Raw genomic sequence first — 19,059 nt, forward strand, 5'->3', positions numbered from 1 at the left:
CGTGGCGCAGCGGTGCCCGCCACGGCTCTCCTCAGCCACCCCGGGCTGGGGAGCAGCGGGACCCCGTCGCTTGACGCCGAGGAAAGCGCCCCCCTCCTTAACACGTCAGAAAAAATCTTTCAAGAACAATTTATCCACGTGAAAACAAGCCCCTGGCAGCGCTGCCAAGGCCGGCGCGATCTGCTGAGGCACCGCTCCGCCGCGAGCCGCGGCTTCGACCCGCGCAGCGCGCCGTGCGGGGAGGCAGGGTGCGGGGAGGAGACGGGCGCGAGCTCGCCCTGCGCTGCTGCCTCCCTGCCCTCCGCGGGGACGTGTCCCTCCGCGCCCGGCCCGCGCGCTTGCTTCGCGCGCTTAACCGGACGAGAAAACCGCCGGCCTTCCCCTGCTCAAACGAGGGGGCCGCGCGGATACGAAACCTGAGTGGGGATTTAACCGATGCTGGTTTGTGCGTGGGCAAAGCGGGGCCCTGCCTGCGTTCAAGCCGGTCGTCGTCCTTCACGCAGCCACTGGGAAGCTGTATGTGGGGACTGTATGCGGGGTATGCCGGTCTCCTCGCGCAAAATCCCATGGAAGAACACGGTCCCGATCCGGTGCTGCACAGCAGGGCAGTCTCCTCTTCCTAGCATCAGGATGGGGACCCGCTCCGGCTGTGTGCCACCAAGTGCCTGTGCTGCTCCACTGGCTGCCCCGAGTCACCCCACACCCATCCGTCTCCTTGCCTAGCCTCCTCCGGGAGCCCCCAGGATGGATTTCCAGGGTGCTCTGCTCATTACCGAGTCCTCACGAGTTCCCCGCTGCCCGGCCCAGCGCGGCAGGAGGAGTCGCGCTCCCAGCGTGGGTCGGGCGCGGAGGTCTCTGAGCCAGCGCAGCCCTCTCCTCCCACACTGCAGTGTGCCCCTGTGGCTTCTCATCCTGCCCTGCCGTTAGCTCTCCTCGGGGGTATTGTGCTGGGAAGCGGAACAGTTCTCCAGGTTCTTGGTGATCTCCGGTGCCCCAGCTGAGCACTCTTCGGCTTTGACCTTCTTTCTTCCTCTCAGTGACTTCTTTGATGCTGTTAACGGGAAGATGACCGCAGAAGTTAACCACAGAGTAATGGACTTAGGTGCACAGGGTCAACATGGCTTAGTCTGAAAATACTGACTGCACAGGAGACAGCRAGCTCAGCAAATGAAAGATGAAGAGAAACCCTTTCACATTTGAGAGGGAAAGGTATTTGGGGGAGGCTGTTGTGACCCTGAAAACAGAAACAACGTGTGAAGGAGAAGCAGACAGAGAAACCCATTTGGGCACAGAAGTGTACCTATGAGGTACATCYTGTTCCCAAATCAGTGGGATGCATTTTTTTTGGATTTCTCCCCCTTTCAGAGCAGTGCGCAGTGTGGTGCACGGTACACACTGCAGAGCGTGAGAGGGGTTGTGCTTCTCCATCGCCCCATCACTGCCACAACCGCATCCAGCCCTAGCTCTGGACATCTCCATCCAGTCCTGGAGCCTGCGCTAATGTGAGCTGGGCTACAAGCTGGGCTCGCTACAGTCCGCACCAGTGCTGCTGCATATCTGCCCTGGGGAGGACAGGACAGCTTTCTCCTTATTGCTCCGAGAGAGGCTTCTTTTATAGAGCAGTCCCTCTTCTTACCTGCTTGCGATCATGTTCACGGTGCTAGCAGGCATCTCAGAAGGCCAGGAGGAGAGCAAGGGGCAGTGCTTCCTTGTTAAACAAGCTCCCTTTTATGCTTAAGCAGCAGCCCTCTATATATTTTCAATCGGTCAACACTGCCCTTTCTTTACTGACTGTTACTAGCAGGATATTTCTGACAGGGCAGTATTTAAGGCTTGACAGGCACACTGTTTTATCCTGGCCCTTATCGGGAACAGTTTTCTGCTTATTCACCTGTAGGAAACAGGGGTACAACACATTCCATTGTCAGCCAGGGAAAACCTCTACGGCCGCTCTGGAAAATCAACAGAGTTTGCGAGAAACTTTTCTCCGAATGTCAATAACTCACTGCTGGGAATTTGGCCTTCTCCAATCAGCACCTCYCCAGACTGGCTGAACAAACACGAGGGCCTTATACCTGTTAGCTTAGGTGTTCAGGAGCGCGCTCTGGGCCACTGTCGCCCAGGCTCACCTGGCTAACCATTAGCAGGGGGCTCCCCTGGTTGGAGATACACCCGTTGCCAAAACATGGCGCAGCAGGTCTTATCGCGGGGAGCCAAAAGACTCCACTGTATCACCTTGGGCAAACATTTGTTTGCAGCATGCAATTCATTCGGCGGAAGACCACCTGCCTCTCCGTGGGAAGGGGARGCGCTGGGTGCCCTTGGGTGTTTCTCTTGAAAGGAGCCCCTCAGGAAGCGGCGGAAGTTGTAGCCCTGAGCTGATCCCATAAGGAACTCYTCCTTCCTACCTTTTGTCCAGGGATCCTGTGCTCTTTTTCTCTTCTTTAGCAGCACATGAGCTCTGTCTTTTGCACAAAAATATTTTCCTTCAGCTTGGGCTTCTTGTGGGATGTTGTGTTCATATGGGGCAGYGACCTACACCAAAGGGAAGACCAGTCAGTCTATAAATTAGTCTGCTTTCCAGGGAGCCGATGGCTGGGCTGGATTGCCATACCCCTGCGACAAACGTTGGCATTCAGAAACTCTCATGACTCTATGTGGAAAGAGTGGTGTCTCCATCCCTTCTTAACAAGCTGGGTGGCAATGTGGAAAAGGGGTTTGGCATCTCACGTAGGCAGAGCTGTCACCTCTGTCACCAGTGAGTCTGGGCAGGTGGACACTTGTCTTACGTCTCTCATTGCCTCCCAGAACAGGAATCCCCAGACCAAAAGCATTGCCAGACCTGAGGCAGTGTAAGTTAATGGACTGAGGAAAGCAAACAAACCTCACTGTCCGTCGTGTCAGGCTCGTCAGAGTCCTGCTTCCCAGACTCAGCATCATCGTCATCTAAGGAAATACAAAAGGAGGATTTTTTTTGGCTGGTATGGGGCCTGACAAACTCACGAGCGTGAAACAGAGCTCCAGGCCCAGGCTCTGACAGCGGAGAGCCTTCATTACCAGGCATCTGCATTCATGACTTTTCAAAATACAAAGATGTGCCGGGACAGTCCAGAGACAAGGCCACGTTCCCCGACATGCCCTGGCTGCCTGGGGCGGCAGCCAGCACGGCCAGCGGGACCGGGGTGCCCTGGAGAGCCTGCCCAGGGCTGTGCACAAGCGAAGCAGAAAACAAATTCAGCCATAAACTGTACTGCGAAGCAGAACCACTCCGAGCTGTACGAATTGAAATGAATGTTTATAGGAGGGCCAAGAAAGRTCTCGGGAACCAAATTCCAATAAAACTGCATCCTTAGGACTTTGCTACAACAAGGTCACAAACGCTGCCCCAAAGTCAATGGCCATGTGTGGGTCATGAAATCTGGGGGTATTTAAAATCCCCAACTCTGCCTTCCCACTCGAGGCACAGRCAGTGAGAAGCACAGCTGGGGAAAGAGGCCAAAATGGAAGTTCCCAAAGTTTCCTCCTGGTCCCGCTTAGTGGCTCTTAGTAGGGAACTTGCTAAGGAGGAGAGGAAGGAAAAGCAGGCGAGTTGTTTCCCTGCCCRACAAAAGGATTTTGTTGCACACAGGCCCTGAGGCTACACAACGGCAGACACGTACCTGCGTGCACCAGACACGCACCTAACCTTTGCACAGAGAACGTCTGGCACAGGCTGGGGCCTGAGCCCTGCCGGCTGCGGGCACCATCGCCCTGTCTGTACCCCCGGTGCGCACCTGCGATGGCACACCCATGTCGGCCACGGCACTGAAAGCGCAGCRGTGCAGAAGGGTGGCAGGAGGGCAGAAGGGACTGGGGCTGTGCTCTCCTACAGGATTGCTGCCTTGTGCCCACCACACCAAGGGCTGGGGGGGTCCCACAACCTCGCAGTAAACCTACCCCAGGTCTAACCGGGGTGGGATTGTCGGCAGTATAGCCTCCCCCCAGAAAAGCTCTCGCCTAGGTGAGAGAGCAGATCGTCCATGTTTCAGACACTCCCAGAGCCCTTGTAGCCTGCTCCTGTCCTCACTTTATCCTTCCGGGGGTTAAGGTTCACTAGAAAGTGAGAAAGTATTTGTGTATTGTTTCCTGAGCTTTGTGTCAACCTTCAAGTGAGAACTAAAGAAAGTCCTGTATTTTCCCACACCCAGAATGTAATCGGTTGAAATTCTTCTGCCATGATGATATCTCCTTAACATGTAAATCACAGAGGACTCCCCTTTTTTTTTGCACCGTGCAAAATCCTGCTCTGGAGAGTGTTCCCAAACCACTCCGACACACCCAGACCAACTAATCCGGGCGAGCTCAACTTTCTGGCCAAGCCAGTAAGGCTGGTACTGAGAAGCTCTCAGGAGACGTGCTTCTCTCTGCACTCCTCATGGCTACAGCCTCCCACCCACTGGGGGACACCTGCCTTCCATGTCTCATGGTGGTCCAGCCAGGGAGGAAGCCCTGAGTGTCCCCAACTGTTTGCTTTGAGATAGAAAAGGGCTTTAACAAGGGATGGAGAAGGGAAAATGGAAGTGTGTGCACTGTCCTACCTCTTGGAGGTAACAGCATCCGTTGCTCCATGCTCAACCTTATCTCTGTGCCAGCATAGGCATGCTTTGGAGAAAGGGGGCACAGACGGGGATGGTTTTTCTCTGTGCTAATCCTGCAAACCTCTTGCCTTTTCCCTGTCCCCAGTAGGAACAGTTCTGAGCTTCTCYTTTTCTGAGAGCGACCTGTCCCTGTGGGTGATCCTGTCTTGTGTTCGTGGCTCACCATGGAGTAAGCCTTGCCAACAGATCAGTGCTAAATCAGCCTCTTTAGCTCCTTGAGCCTCTGTGCCCACCCAGCAGGTGAGCGTAGGGTGCAGGCTGCTCTGCAGGGCATGCAAGGTGAGACTGGATGGGTGCCTTCTGGTCATGTGGGGCAGAGATACTGGACTCTTCTCCAGAACAGCCAGGGCTGCTTCTTCCCTAGAGACTGAGCCCGATTTCTGGGCATCCCTAGGTTTAAAAATTGAGTACTCAAGGATAGAAATGTGAAACCCAAAGCTCCCATGATGGCCCAAAAGATCTGGAAGGGGGTTCCTTGCTATTCAGTAATTCCTTTGGTCAGTAGGAATTGCAGGTGTTTGCAAAGTACAGCATAGAGAGTTTCCAGCTGTAAGTTGCCTTCACACGAAACAAAATGCATCTTTTGCTCTTGCCTTCTCAAATGTCACATTTGTCTGGGGCTTTTTACCTGGTTCTCCCTTCTGTGCCTTGAGAGACAGTCTCATCTTGGTCTCCAGAAGGGCATCAGGGTCACTCGACGTTGACTTGCTTGTAGGATGAGCCTGTGAGAAAGAGAGCTGTAAGATACAGAGTGTAGCAGCCCTGTAAATGCTTGCCATTACCTTAGTTACTAGGAACGCTGCCTTCTGCCAGGCAGGAGAAAAGGCCAGTCCCCAGCCCCTATGCGCTGACTGTGACAACTGCAGGGACAAGCATTGCAGGGGCATTTCTATGTAGCTGTGGCATGTTGCAGCAGAGCTCTGCAGGGACAGGGTGCAGATTCTGTCTGCACACCAGTACTCTAGCCTGGAAGAAAAATCTTGTGGACATGAGTGGGGAAGTGAGTTTCCAGGCTATTTTCTGATGAGGTGAAGAACAAAGACCATGACCAGGTGGCCGTGACTTTATCATGTGCAAATATATCTGTGTTGGCTTCACATGAGGCAAAGCCGTTCACTCGTGAGCCTTTTCAAAACAGGACATTAAAGTCATTGTAAGTGTGCTGGGCACCCAGCACCCGACACCGGACTCCCTGGAGAGGGGAAGGGGACACAGCTGATGCCAATGCAGGCTGTACTCACCGCAGCTTCTTCCTCCTCCTCTTCCTCCTCCTCCTTGACACCGCTGGGCTGGCCCCTGGGCTGGGCTCGGGCAACTTGGAGGCGGCGGTAGGTGAGGCACAAGTCATCCCACTCTGCTCGGTGCTGTCCGCAGGAGCCCCGGGCTGCCAGAGCAGCGGGGCTCTCCCCAGGGCTCAGCCGTCCATGGCYAGCTTCCCGTGGCTCCGGAGAGCTGGGCCAGCTGGTCTCCCTGCCACGGCCGGAGTCCGATAGGTCCAGCGGCATGTCTGTGCCATAGTCCCTCGCTGCCTCGGCCTTCTCTCTGCGCTTGGAGCCGTCCCTGCTCAACCAAAGCTCTTTCTCATCCTTCCCGTCYATGCTGTCCTCCAGGAAGGACCTCTCCTCTTTGCATCCTGGTGTGACGTTTAGCCATGGGGACAGGGGCCGCTCCTCGGGAGCGGGTTTTGGGTCGCTGTCCACCCTGGCGCGGAGGCCTTGCTGGCGCTGGTGAGCGAGGAAGTGCTGCAGCCGCTCCCGGTGCTTGAGGAAGTGGAGTTTCCCCTCCAGATGCTGATCCCGCATGTAAACCACGGCGGTGGGGAGTTTAAAAATGGCTGCACGATCTTCCCAGTCGTCGCGCAACCTCATGCTGCCTTCAGCATCTTTGGCCCTGAGGAATTGGCTGGAGAAGCTGCCGTCCCTGTCGGCAGAAGCATAGTGACTCGCCAGCCCCAGCTGGTGCAGGGAAAAATGCTTGTTGAGGAGGCAGAGCTGCTCTGTCCTGGCAGTCAATTTTAAGTTTTCGTAGGATGGAGCAACCTTGGGGGAGTCYGGTTTGCTTGCTGTTGCATAACTAAAAGAAACAAAAAAAATCCCATCACATTTATTAGAGAGTTTTCACATAATTTCCCAGCTCCTGCAGGTGATGCCCTTGGTCTCCCCCGCTCTTTCTCTGCCCCACTGACTGTTGCGGCTTCTGGCCCCTTGTGCTACACTTGCTTTCGGGTTTTGGGCTGGGAAGCCCCTGCAGCTGGCGAGGAGGTTCCCATCCCTGTGACGGGTGCGGAGGTTAGATACCCAGCAGCGGTGCCGCTTGCACTGCCGTAAGCCATTACCATCCCCGGCCTCCAACAGCGTGTTCCTGTCCCTGGGCCACGCTAGTACAAGGAAGGGGGTAGAGTCAGTGGGGGGGATATAGTGACAGCTCAGATCAGCATTGCTACTGAAAATTTACYTGCCAAACTATACTGTACAGCCAGAATCACCCTGAATTCCACCCACACCTGTTCTTGGTCTTTCTTAGTGGTTTGGTGGCCCTGAAGACCTCCAGGACAGTGTCACACCACTGATGAATAATCCCCTTTTACAGCCCTTTTAGGAAGGCCAGCATGGTGAGCAATCCTGCTCATGCAAACCAAGTCCCTGCTATTGCTTCTTATTTGGCAACTTCCACGCGCATGAGCACTGGGAATGCACGGCAGAGCTACTCCCACTCTGGGAAACTTGCTGTCTCTACAGGTGAACTTACTGGCTTTGCTTAGCGCTCTGCTTCTGAAATCAATGGGAAGGATAAGCCCTGGAAAGTGCTGAGCACTGCAGAAGAGCCCATTAGAATAGATAAGGAGCAGCAGGGATTGCTGCCTCCCGCTTAAGTCATCTTGTTCTTTTGCAGGCTGGAGATTGGGGCATCTGGTTCACTTTCTGGTTCTGCCTGATGAAACTGAAATAACTAGAGACTGTTCTCGTAGGGCTGGATTCCAGGCATTTTTTGCTGGTGTAAATTGGGAGATCCATCCCCCCATCCCCGAGGCTGTGGGCAGTACAAGAAGTTTGGAGAAGAAGGTGGGTAGTTACAGCAAAAACTMGCCATCTCATCACAGTCTGTTCAGTGAGATTTCCAGCCCAGCTTGCTGGATCCAGTATTTCAGCCTAGCCTTCGCTATCCACAGGGATGAGTGAGAGTGGCCACAGGCTGACATGGTGACGGGARGATCTAGCTAGTGATGGGGGAAGAAACCCCCCCACGTGAAATGAGGAAGAGGACAGTGGCAGCCTTTTTGCTGCCTGCAGTGGGCTGCAGATCAGACCTATGTGAGCACACCGAGAACKGCAACAGGGTAACTCACGCCTCAAGGCTGGGGCTGTGCTCACGCTCTGACGACGGGAGAGGAGTCTTTCTTGCCGATGGGGACGGTGCAGCCCCTGGAGGACTTTTTTCCAGGAGGCACGGTCTCGAGCCAGGTCTCACCAAGGCAATGGTTCCRTGCAGCTGGTTGGCAATCCTCTGGGATGTCTACGGCAGGGGGAAAGAGTCCGTGTGAGCCTCTCTGCTGTGCTCCTTGGACCAAGTAGGCTCTCAGAGCAATGCCTGGAGAGCCTCACTGAGCAGAGACAGGGCTCTTCAYCAGTGCAAACAAGAAAGACAATTCCTAAGTGCTCTGTATGAAAGACTTTACAGCATCTTTTTTATCAATTTCTACCCCAGAAGTGATAAGAAGTAATTTGATTCAATTCCAACCAACAGCTAAACAATATTTTTATTGGTTTTCCCAGGAAAGTTCCCCTTCATGTTTTCCAGTGGGATGTACATTATTTCTGGCCGCACCAGTATATAGCCCAGGAGGTCATGTGCCTCCTCACAGGTCAAGCCATGATTCAGTGGCTTATGCAAGATAAGACCCTGCAAATTTCCATACCCCTATTTAGGCCACTAAACTTTATTCATTTGAGGTCCTACCATACCTTTATTTAATGGCTGTGTTTCCAGTGGAGGCTCCAACTGTGAGGCCAGGACATCATGATCTTTATCTATTGTCAAACAAGGCTCAGAACAAGTTCTGACTTGTCTTTTCCCTGCCTACTAGGAGATGTCACCAGCCTTTACTGTGATCCCCATTAATTATCCTCACAGTCTGCCTGCAGCCTTACCAAAACCTCTTTTCACCTGCTCTTTCAAGTTTTCTGTGGATTCAGGTAAGTGAATCCTGTGCCAAAATGGAAGCAGCTGTGTGGGTGTGTATGTGGGCTTGAGTTCCCACAACAAGGAACAGGGCTCCAGGTCTTGAAGTCTCAGAACCCCATGCCCAATATCTCTAAATCACTCCACGTCCCTCACACTCTCCGTTTCAAAGGCAAGGCAGGCTCACATCAATGCACAAAACGGCATCCACTGAGTGCCAGTTTCTCTGAAAATACACACAACTCTGCTATGGCTGCATGAGCATCCCAATATTCACTATGCTGCAGATGGAGAGACATCTGAGATGCTTATGAGCAGGGCTGCTGTGGTGTATTTGTGCTCTGCACTCAAAAGCACCCACAGTTTGTGTGTTTTCCATGTTTTTCCATTTTTCACAGTGCCCCAGCCTCTTGTCCCCCCATATGATGGAGAACTGAGTCTGTAACACAGGATAAGCTACACCAAAATGTGGGCCTGCATGATCTCCCAGGGTTTGTCACTYCTGAGAGGTTTCCCTAACAAAAAATCCAAGTGGGGAACCAGTGTGACGGGCAGAGGACTCAAGGATACTAGACATGTTGTGGATCTGTCATGAAGTATAAATATGGAAACAACCCGAAGATGTGGACTCTCACAGCAGGAGACAGGAAGCCTGTACCAAACTCCGAGTGCTTTTCTTGTAGCTAGTGGCAATTTCTGCAGAAAGGTTGTATCTGGCAATTGGTAGGTTCTCTCCTCAGCTCTGGCAAGGGCATACTGCCCACTTCTTTCACCCTCTAGGTGCTTCTTGGTCATTCACTATCCTATTCTACCCTGGTCTGAGAAGAAAAGACCTGAAAACATTAGGCAAGCTCTGGCAACTCTCACCATTTCTGCAAGGCTGGTTTCTTGGAGGACAGTGCTTGGGGAAGTCCTACTGCTTGGAGAATTTCTCTGTCCTGTAGACTTTTCTGCAAACAAAGACACAACCAGTGACTGTGATGGCCCCACAGGGTGRCTCCAGGCTGGCCTGCATTCCTCTCCCACGTGCTAGAGTCTCACAACCTACTAATGACTATAGTGCGGAAAGCTAGCACACCACAGCTGGGAGGAGCTGGTGGGCACCAAGCACTTTCTATTGAAGATTTCTYGCCAAAGTTGGGCCAAAATTTCTGTCTGGCTCAAGCCAGCACCAGAATTAGTGTACCCTCTGTTGCATACGTGGTTGACAGCAAGGCAAACACATAGTCTCTGCACCAAAAGGGTAGTGGGTCCACACTTGCATAGCATTTTGCTTACAGTAATGGCACCCAGACATCTCCAGGGACTTTGCTCTAAAGCAGAGCAGAGTGTTTATCCCTTGACATGCAGTTTCCCTCATGGCAGCTATTCTGGCTACAGCAGTGTCTATCTGGGCTTCAAAAAACTTGGTCTCTGCTCCCCAGCCCCTTTCCCAGAGCGGCTTTGCACTATGCCTCAGTCATTCTTCCCTTCCCCAGTCCCTTCAGATGTGGCTGGGGCCAGCTGCTCTCACCTTCTCCCAGCTCGAAGCCTGGCACGTCGTGGTGTGCCTCTTCTGCCCCTCTCTGAGCTGCTCTGTCKGTGCTGGGGCTCCTGCTTACTGGGGACAGTAAAGCCAAGGGGGAATTGGGGGTGGAACTGCTTTCTCTGGTGATGAGTCCTGGGTACTTTATCTTGTCCCTGTTGAAAAGAGAGGGACATGAATGAGAAGAGGCAGGAGAAGGAGATCACCAGTTTGAGAGCCACTGAACTGTGAGTTCTGAGTTATAGAGCCCTATGTATATATGGATACGGACATACTGGATCCCCAGACCCACCTTCTTCCATTTCAGCTTATCACTGGTTCAGCTGCAGTCTGGAACATTTCAATAGCTCAAGGTCTGATTTCCCCACTTTGCTGTGGGTAACRTTGCAGGAAGCCACGATGTTGGGTAAGCCAAAACCCAACTCTGGCTATTGCAAAAGCTCTGTGAGAAACTGTCTGTCTCCGGCTGGGATTTCAGCCTGATGGAGTGGGGTGGATTCAGCATGTGGATTTGGGGACTGTCACCCTTTACCATTTCCAGCCAGYGGGACTGATACTCTCAGTCACTATGAGGGAATTGCTGTAAGACTCAAAGCCCCGCACCTACGTCCAGCCCTAGCTGGACCCTGATGCTGAGACCTCAGTGTTTGGCTGAAAATATCCCTGTTGAGCAGCGCAGGGAAGAGCAGAGCAGGAATGCTCAGGGCTCAGTGAACCCCACCAGATCTAGGGCTAGAAAACTCCTCAGGCCTCGGAAAGCATCGGGACATAAAAGTGAGAGTTTCTCTTTAAATGGATGGAACTTTCTGAGCTGCAAAGAAAGACATTTCTAAACTAATCCCTTGGTGCTAATTCCTCTGGACTTTAAACCCTTGAGGAATGAGCTGATTTGTATATATTGGCTAGCCTGACAGGTTACTTGGCTTTCACCACAGCGCTCTGTTAAGATATTAACCTGTTGGAGCAAATCACTTCTCCCTCTTAACCCTGGCTCAGTCCTTTCCTTGCTTGTAGCTCTTATTCCCACACAAAATGCAATCTGTTTCCTGCAAACCTGCTCTACTGGCTTGGGAGTCTGCCTTTCCGCTGGAGTTGCACACACGTGCAGAGCCCCCGTGACTTTGTAAAGAGGTGTTAGGCCCTGCTGGGGGGTCTCTTCTGATTCACACAGTCTGGCTGCTGCAGGAGGGGAGCTGTTGACATGGAAAAGCTGTGAAATCCTACAGTGAAGACTGTGGCCAGGCAAACAGCCCCCGATTTTACTTCCCATGATAGTCCACCATGGGTGTGTGTTGAATACCCTCCGCTCCCCAGGGAGTCGAGATGCACTGCTAGCCAGGAGAAAGTTACTTTATCCCTTTCCCTCGTGGTGCAATCATTGCTCAGTAGAAGAACCGGACTAATGGGAAATGCAGGACCAGAAAATGCCCACAGCTTTCCTGTACACCCCTCCCCTTCTCATCCCAYTATGTCCTGCTTCAGCCATGCCTTGCTCCAAGGAACCTGAAGATTAAATCCTTGGATGCAGGTGACTAGGGGAGTGAGCAAAGGTCAAAAGAGATTTAGATCATTACAGGTATTCTGGTGTCTATCTTCTRCTGGAACCTATGGGAATTAGACACTAAAATACCTCTGAGGACATGGTGCTCTGGCCGTAGCCCTGCTCAGCTGCAGGGAAGCCTCTGGCCAGACCAACACCGCACGTAATGAATTAAACCCAGAAGAGTGCTTACTCCAAGCTTCGGAGCCTCTTCACGTCTTCCTTGAGAGTTTTGTTTTCTTCCTTCAGGCGGTTCATTTCATTAGCTGCAAAGAGAGGCGAAGGGTGCGGTGGGTTAAGGTGCTGCTGGGAGGGACGCTGGAGCTCCTTGCAGTTTGCTGCGGTACCTGCATTGGGGAAGAGGGGGGACCACACCAGATTCCGGAGGGGGATTGACTTTCCTTCCTTCTCTGAAAACACATTGGGTGCTAAGGATAAAAGGAAGCAACTTTGTGACTCAAGCTCGGCCAGGACCGGAGGTCCGTTAGAGCCCACTTGGTTCCCGGGGAGAGGGCGACTGAGACGGGGCGACCACTGCAGGCCGCAGTGCAGCGGGAGCGACGTAGCCAGCATCGCGCCCGCGAGCGCTGCCTTTCCTCCTCCGATCAACCGGCGCTGCATTACAGCTAGAAAATAATGCTTTGGAAAGCAGGAGTGACAGCATGATGGGGRGGATAAACCAAGGGCTGCTCGCACCTCTCCATCCCTCCTTACCCCTTTTCTCCTTCACCCCCACTGCYCTCCCTGGGCCAGTCAGATACACAGAGAAAAACACCCCGGGCTTGAGCAGCCGTGGGAGTTCTGCCAAGGGCTCGGGAGAAAATCCATCATACATGTTGCTTGATTTCCATCTACCCGCACTGAGCCGCTGCTGCTGTGAATTTCCTGTCTTTTCCAGAGTGCTGCTTCTGCTGTGCCACATGCATCTTTCCCCAGGCAGCTGACACCGCCTGGCCGGGGAGCCCCGGCTGCAGCCGAGCCTGGCGCTCTCAGCGTGACACGTCTCTCCTGTTCCTGGAGCTGCGGCAGGCTGCAGCCCCCCGGCTCTGCTGGTTCATGCAGGCAGCTACCTAGTGGGCATGCCTTCCCTGCCGCTGGAGCGGGGGCGGCCAGCCTCTGCCCGGCCACCCGCGGGCCCCATCAGGATTAGCTGCAGCGGAGGAAGCTGCGATCTGGCCCCAGTGGTAGCCGCCACCTCCCAGACCCAAATCTGATGGGGGCTGCGAATGGGAGCCCTGGTTTTTCAAGGCCTCCAGGCTTGGCTCGGCTCCCTCCCACCTCCCCTGCACGTCAGCGAACACCTCCCGGGCGCGCAGCCGCTGCGATGGCTCCGGGGCAGCTGTCCCAGAGGGGCTTTAACCCRGGAAAAGTATCAGTGAGCCAAAGCCAAGCTTATAGCAGACCTCGGTACCTACTGAGGATGAAGATGTGCTGGAGACTCTGGAAATGGGAGCTCTCGTATTCATTCTGCTTCTTTTTCGCCAGTTCCTGCGTGACCATGCATCTGTCGCAGAGACCCGCTCGCAGCCTGGGTGAAGAGCCGGGAGCTGCGTTATCCGAGACCTGGCAGGGGACCTCGATGCCGCCCTCGCCACGGCGCGCGCACCCGCCCCATGTCCAGCCATGGTGGTGGGGGACGTTGCCATCCGTGCAGCCCAGCCCCTGCCCCTCTACCTCCCTGCTTCCAAGCCCACCACCGCTCATTTTTTGGAAAACACCCTTGCATTGGTTGAGGTGCCTCTGCTGCAGGAGCTGGCTCCCCCGGCTCTCCTAAAAGCAGTGTGTGATGAGAAAAGACCTTCAGGTGCTGCAGCCCGCTCCTGGGAGGACACCGAAAAGCAAGCTCTCCCTGCAGGAGGGTGCACTCACTGCCACAAAACAGTGCTGTCTTCAAAAATACATCTTACCTGTTTTCTAACACTTTTACGTTTTCCTTAAGGACCTTCTGTTGTTCCCTTAATTGGTGATTTTTTGCAAACAGCTCTTCAATCCKCTGGGCATCACTAATATGAGAGACAGCACAGAACAAGCAAACAAAAAGGGTTATTGGATTTCCCCCAAAGCCTGTGGCTTTATTCTGGGGGCACGGGCAACAGGAAGGATTTATCCTCCGAGTCCGCTGTGCCGCTCGCACTGGATGGCTAAAGTGCTTTTACTGGGTGCCAGGGTGCTGGGGTGAATGAGTGCCTGGGTGCATGAGTGCCAGGGTGCCCGCTAGCAGGCAAGGACCCGTGTGAGGAAAGTCCTGCTCAGCCCTGGGGGCAGTGCAGGGGAGGAAGAGGAGGAGGAAGAGGCCAGCTTGCACAGGCACCGGCGAGGGCACTCGTGGGTTGGTGGGATTTTGTCTGCCTGTGTCCGGGGCCCCGCGTGGCGCAGGTCATCCGAAGGTTTAAACGCGRCAGTGCCCCAGCAAAGGCGAGCAATGCTCTCTAAATCAGGCAACCCCTCTCGGGACTTGTGGCTTTTGCAGGCACCTAGAGACACAGCAGCYTCCGAGAAGCTTCTGAGAAGGTCTTAAAATTAAGCAGTGCAACCTCTCGTCCACCCCCCGCAGGCCTTTAACACCGCGGCGCAGATGGAGAGCGGCGCCTGCGTTGCTCACCGGCATTTCTCCGTCGTCAGCTCCGTTAGCTTTGTTTGCAGACCTGGAATAATTAACAGAGCCTGAGAGATGGGCATTTATTGCAAATTCCAAGGCAGTTTGGAAACAAAATGCAACAATCTAACTTTAGGAGGGTGCTTCATTTTCAAGAAGCATCATCAATTTACAAACCTTATTCCCTGTTTGCCTGTGTTAGATGACAGCAGCTTAACATAACTGGAAAAGTTGTATAAAATGTGAGGACATTTTGTATTTTCATGATTTAATGAGTTTACATTCCCCTTCCCTTCCCCCCAAATCTGTTCAGTTTTACTTCTAGTTATTTCTAGTTACACCACGCATTTCCCAGGTGGACAGTATTTTATAATTCTTGGGGCTGCAAAGCATCTTGGAGAACATTTACAGCTCAACAAGAACTGCTTTCATTGATGGATCTGCAGACATTACATTCTGTCAACTCCATTTTATGCAAAATAGCTGTAAGCGTGTGGTTTAAATTGCTCAACAGTTTCCTCTGTGCTCTCTCATGGCCTAAAATTACACAAGACAAGAATGAATTCATAAGCCAGAATCCCGTGAAAGCACTGTTGTGTTCATAATATTAATACTGGGAATTATTCTAATAGGAAAACAATTGGATTTGGCATGTGTTTGCTTAACGTAATGTTTCTTATTTTAGTAATGTATGACTTGGCAACTCCCTAGAGGACTGGACTATCCATCCTTATCCTAAGGGTTGCTTTAGCAGAGCCTTGTAGTCCTGCTACTTCTGTCTTGCAGAATATTGCATCTTTCCGCTTCCCCTTTGATCATTCAGTATCCAGATAACAGTCCAAAGCCGCGTGGCCACAGCAGAGGCACCAAAAATTTATCTTGCTCTTCGSCTGTGCTCTTTGGCAAACCGATGCGCCCCAGGTGCAGCCGTGCTTCCCRGGGGCTTTCCCAGCGCGTTTGGAGAACTCGGGCGATAATGGCCTTGCTGCCGCCACATGGGAAATCAGATTTATCACAGAGCACGGCAGCAGGGCAGGAAAGGGTCAAATCCTCCACGATTAACGCTTTGACCAAGCGCGGTTCCCACCATGACTGAGCCCCCCCGGGGCTCGGCGCACTCTCCAGGGACCAGGAAATCGGGCATAAAAAGGGGCTGTTTCCTCCCTTCCTCCTTATAACCCAAAGAGTTGCTGATTTTCTCAGTAAACCTCGGTCTCCACCTGAAGGCTCTCCGGTCTGCACACTCGCCTCCTCCCGTCGGGTCATTTGGCACCAAATAGATGAAGGTGGCATTAAAAAGAAATGGACCTTGGCCATTTTTTAATAGGAGCTCTCGTGTCTCCTTACCTTGGACCTCTTTCTCATGGATTTCCTTGAGCTTATTCAGGAACTCTGCAAAACTGTCCGTGGTCATGTTCAGGGCTGGGCCGCGCTCCTGGGCTGCTGCGCACGGCAATCCTCCGCTTGCGCTTCGAGGCTGTCCTTCTCTTCTAAATCATTCAGGTTTTAGCCTAACGGACACACGCACGCACAAAAAAAGCCCCCAGTAAAACAGAAGCGCCGAAGTATTTTGTGCACGTTGTGTTTTGCAAAGTCTTAGAAGCAGGACAAAGCAATACTTGCCCCAGTAGAAAAAGCAAAATCATTTGCTAAACTGAAAAAGGAAAAAAAAAAAAATAGCATGCTCACGTGGAGACAGATATTCGAACCTGTGCAGCTTACGCGATGGTGACACGTACTGCTCCGCCGCCTCGCCGGCATCGCCCGGACTCCCCGCGCGGCCCCGCGGACGTTGCTGCCCGCAGCCTCTCTGAACCCTCGGGAGACACAAAACCGAGCGCTATTAGCCCTGTTTTACAGACAAGCCCGGAGAGGTGGAGAGGCAGCGTCGGCGCGGCGCCGACGGGCTGGGAGCACCCTGGGGTGCTTGGGCTGCCCCGTGCCCCGGGAGGCGTTCCCAGCTCCGGAGGCCCCGTTTCCCACAGCTGCTACGAGGCTGCTAACGCTGCCCGTGCTCTGCGCGTGGTCGCTCAGCTCAGGCTGCGGCGTCCCGCGGTGCCCAGGAGCAGACGACATGCTCCGCTTCCTAAAAATACCCGGCTGCTTCCTTCCCTGTTGTAAACCCCCTAAGCACAGGGGAGGCGGAAAGTGGCCCAGGACACCTCCAGCTCCGTAAGCTGTGAAATGCACCGCGAAAGCAAACAGCCCCAAAATGGTTCAGTTTTTAAAATTTTACTCCAAACCCAGCGATCGTAATTTCTGAACAGTGCAGAGATTAGCGGGCAGCGGAGGCGGCAGACGGCCCCTCTGCAAAGAAAGCCCCGGAGGAGAGGTGGGCGCGAGGGTTTCGCAGCCCCACGGCGGCGCCCGGAGGCTTTCGCAGGGCTCTGGCGCGCGCCCAGCGCCGTTCCCTGCCGGCAGCCCGCGCGCGCCGTTATCTGCCTGCAGAGCGGAGGTGTGCCCCGTCGGCTGCATATGCAAGATGTGGGCACGCGGCGCTGGAAGAGGAAACTTTCCCCTAAAGGGTCTGATTTTAAAAAGAAATTAGGCACGCGCCGGCGAGCACCAGCAGCCTGCGCTGCTTGTGTGCTCTTACCACGCTCGAAGCGGCGAAACAGCAGCCTAAATGAAGGACCAGGTAAATGCAGCGCTAGCCGTGATCGCAGGAGCTTGCAGCCAGCATCTCAGCTGCAAAAGCAGGGCCTGCGAGCGCTCCTCTCAGAGGAGTTTCACTTGCCTTCCGAGCAAACCTTCTACAAACGGAGCAGAAATCTCATCTTGGGAAATAAACAAGCAAAAAAAAATCATCGTTCCCACTTCCCAGGGCAGAAACCAGCCTTTGCAAGCTCTGGGTGATCTCTGGCAGCGAGGGAAACGCATCCGGCGCGGCATGTCGCGGCTCGCACAGGGAGCGCGCTCGCTTGGGATCAGCCGCCGTGAAATGGCATTAGGCACCGATCTCCCAAGTTCAGCCTCRAGAACCGCGGTGTAATAATGAGCCAGGTGAAATAATGCCTGGCTCAGCTCCCAAAAGCTTGATGAGAAGATGTTAACGAGAGCTACCTCCTTGTACCTGGCAGCCGCCTCGGCACTTGCGTGTCCGGGTGCGGGGAAGCGCTTCTAGGGATCGCCGAGTCCGACCCGAGCGCCGCTCTCCGGGACCGCATCCCCCCAGGATGCRGGCAGAGGCCTTCCAGGAACAGGGAACGCTCCTGACACCCAGCCCCGGGCAGAGCCCGGCAGAGCAGGATTTGGGGGCTACAATTCCGGCTGGGCTGGAGGCAGCAGCTCCGCACCCAGCGCGTCCCGCAGCCGTGGCTTGCGCCAGGGCTGTGCTTCAGCCTGGATTTTCTTCCTCTGGGAGCCCCCAAGTCAGCAAGGGAGCTGGGACCTGCCTGGGCAATTGATCCCGGCCTTTCAGGTGTGAACAACCCCTCGGAAAAGCGGCTCCCGGAGAGGTTCRGCTGCGCTCGCCGCGGCGCAGCCCGAGCCCCCGGCCCCGCCGCTCCCCCCGCCGCCGGGCAGGATTTACTGCGGGAGCTTTCCTGACGAAGGCCAGACCGTGGCGGCCCTCGGCGTGGCGCTCGCTGCCCCGGACAGCGGGYTCATTTACAGCCCCGAGCCCTTCCCAGAGCTGTCACCATAATATACGCCCGGCGGCCCGGGACGCCGTCGCCGCGGGGCCGAGCAGCAGCCCCCCGGCACCCCGGCGTATTTCAAAGTGACGGGTGCCTTTGCAAGCAGAGCCCCGGTGTCGGGGGCCGGCGCGTCCCCCCGGCTCGCGCGCCGCGTCGCCCCGCATCGCTCCTCGCCCAGCGGCTGCGCCGCGGCTGCGGAAAGCAAAAACCACGAGAATGTTATTTTCTGTCCCACGCTCCGGGGCTTTTGGGCCGAGCTTCCCTGGGAATCGCGCCGCCGTGCCAGGGGCAAATCCCTGTCCTCAGCACTGTTTCTTTCCAAAAAAAAGGAAAAAAAAGAAAAAAAATGCAGCTCACGAGCTAAATAAGCTTAAATAATTAAAAAAAAGAAATTGCAGGACTCTAAAGTCCTGACACTGTAGGATCAGCTAAGCTTAATGGATTTACTATCAGATATTTCGCAATCGACGGTGCTGGAGTTCCTCAGCTTCAGACTAGATTTGTGTAATATACCTTTCGCTATGCGATTACCCAGGCAGGACTGCTCTCACTAGCCAAACTTCATTTTCTTGGCTACTCCTCCATGTTCTCGGTCTAATTTTAGAACTGTAAATTGAATTTATACTCAGAAAGGCTGGCTGTTCAGTCATGGAAAATCTGCGGTGCCAATAGTACGTTGCAGGCCAAAGCGAAGCTGTTCTGCCTTTCCAACGCACCGTGCGCTTGGCAGGTTTGGGAGTTTTTCTTTTTTTCCGGGCATTATTTGTATGACCGACTTCCCATGGCGCAGGCTGTCCTCAACCAGAGCCCGCGGCGGCCCCGTGCTACAATAAAAGCAGCAGCTGAGCATCTCGCCCTCCGCCCCGGCCTGGGGAGGCAACTGCTGCTCTCGCCGCTGCGGCAACCACCAAAGCGATGCCGGTGTTTTTCCAGTCCCTTATTAT

The 19,059-nt window shown here is 54.1% G+C and overlaps 1 protein-coding gene across 1 annotated transcript; it reads right to left on the bottom strand.

Annotated features, from left to right (window-relative positions):
- Positions 1–894: 894 nt before the first annotated feature.
- On the bottom strand, positions 895–15,891 carry RBBP8NL (RBBP8 N-terminal like). The gene is made up of 13 exons (XM_026057689.1): positions 15,825–15,891; positions 14,484–14,526; positions 13,789–13,884; positions 13,297–13,409; positions 12,075–12,147; positions 10,330–10,496; positions 9,684–9,766; positions 7,984–8,150; positions 5,879–6,710; positions 5,266–5,374; positions 2,885–2,946; positions 2,409–2,535; positions 895–1,051 (listed from the first exon to the last, which is right to left on the bottom strand). Exons 1-13 carry the CDS (start codon positions 15,889–15,891, stop codon positions 924–926), a joined length of 2,067 nt encoding a protein of 688 aa, XP_025913474.1. The 3' UTR covers positions 895–923.
- Between the last annotated feature and the right edge of the window lie 3,168 nt (positions 15,892–19,059).

This window comes from Apteryx rowi, unplaced genomic scaffold (genome assembly GCF_003343035.1).
Source record: "Apteryx rowi isolate R43461 unplaced genomic scaffold, aptRow1 scaffold_0, whole genome shotgun sequence".
Taxonomy (NCBI): domain Eukaryota; kingdom Metazoa; phylum Chordata; class Aves; order Apterygiformes; family Apterygidae; genus Apteryx; species Apteryx rowi.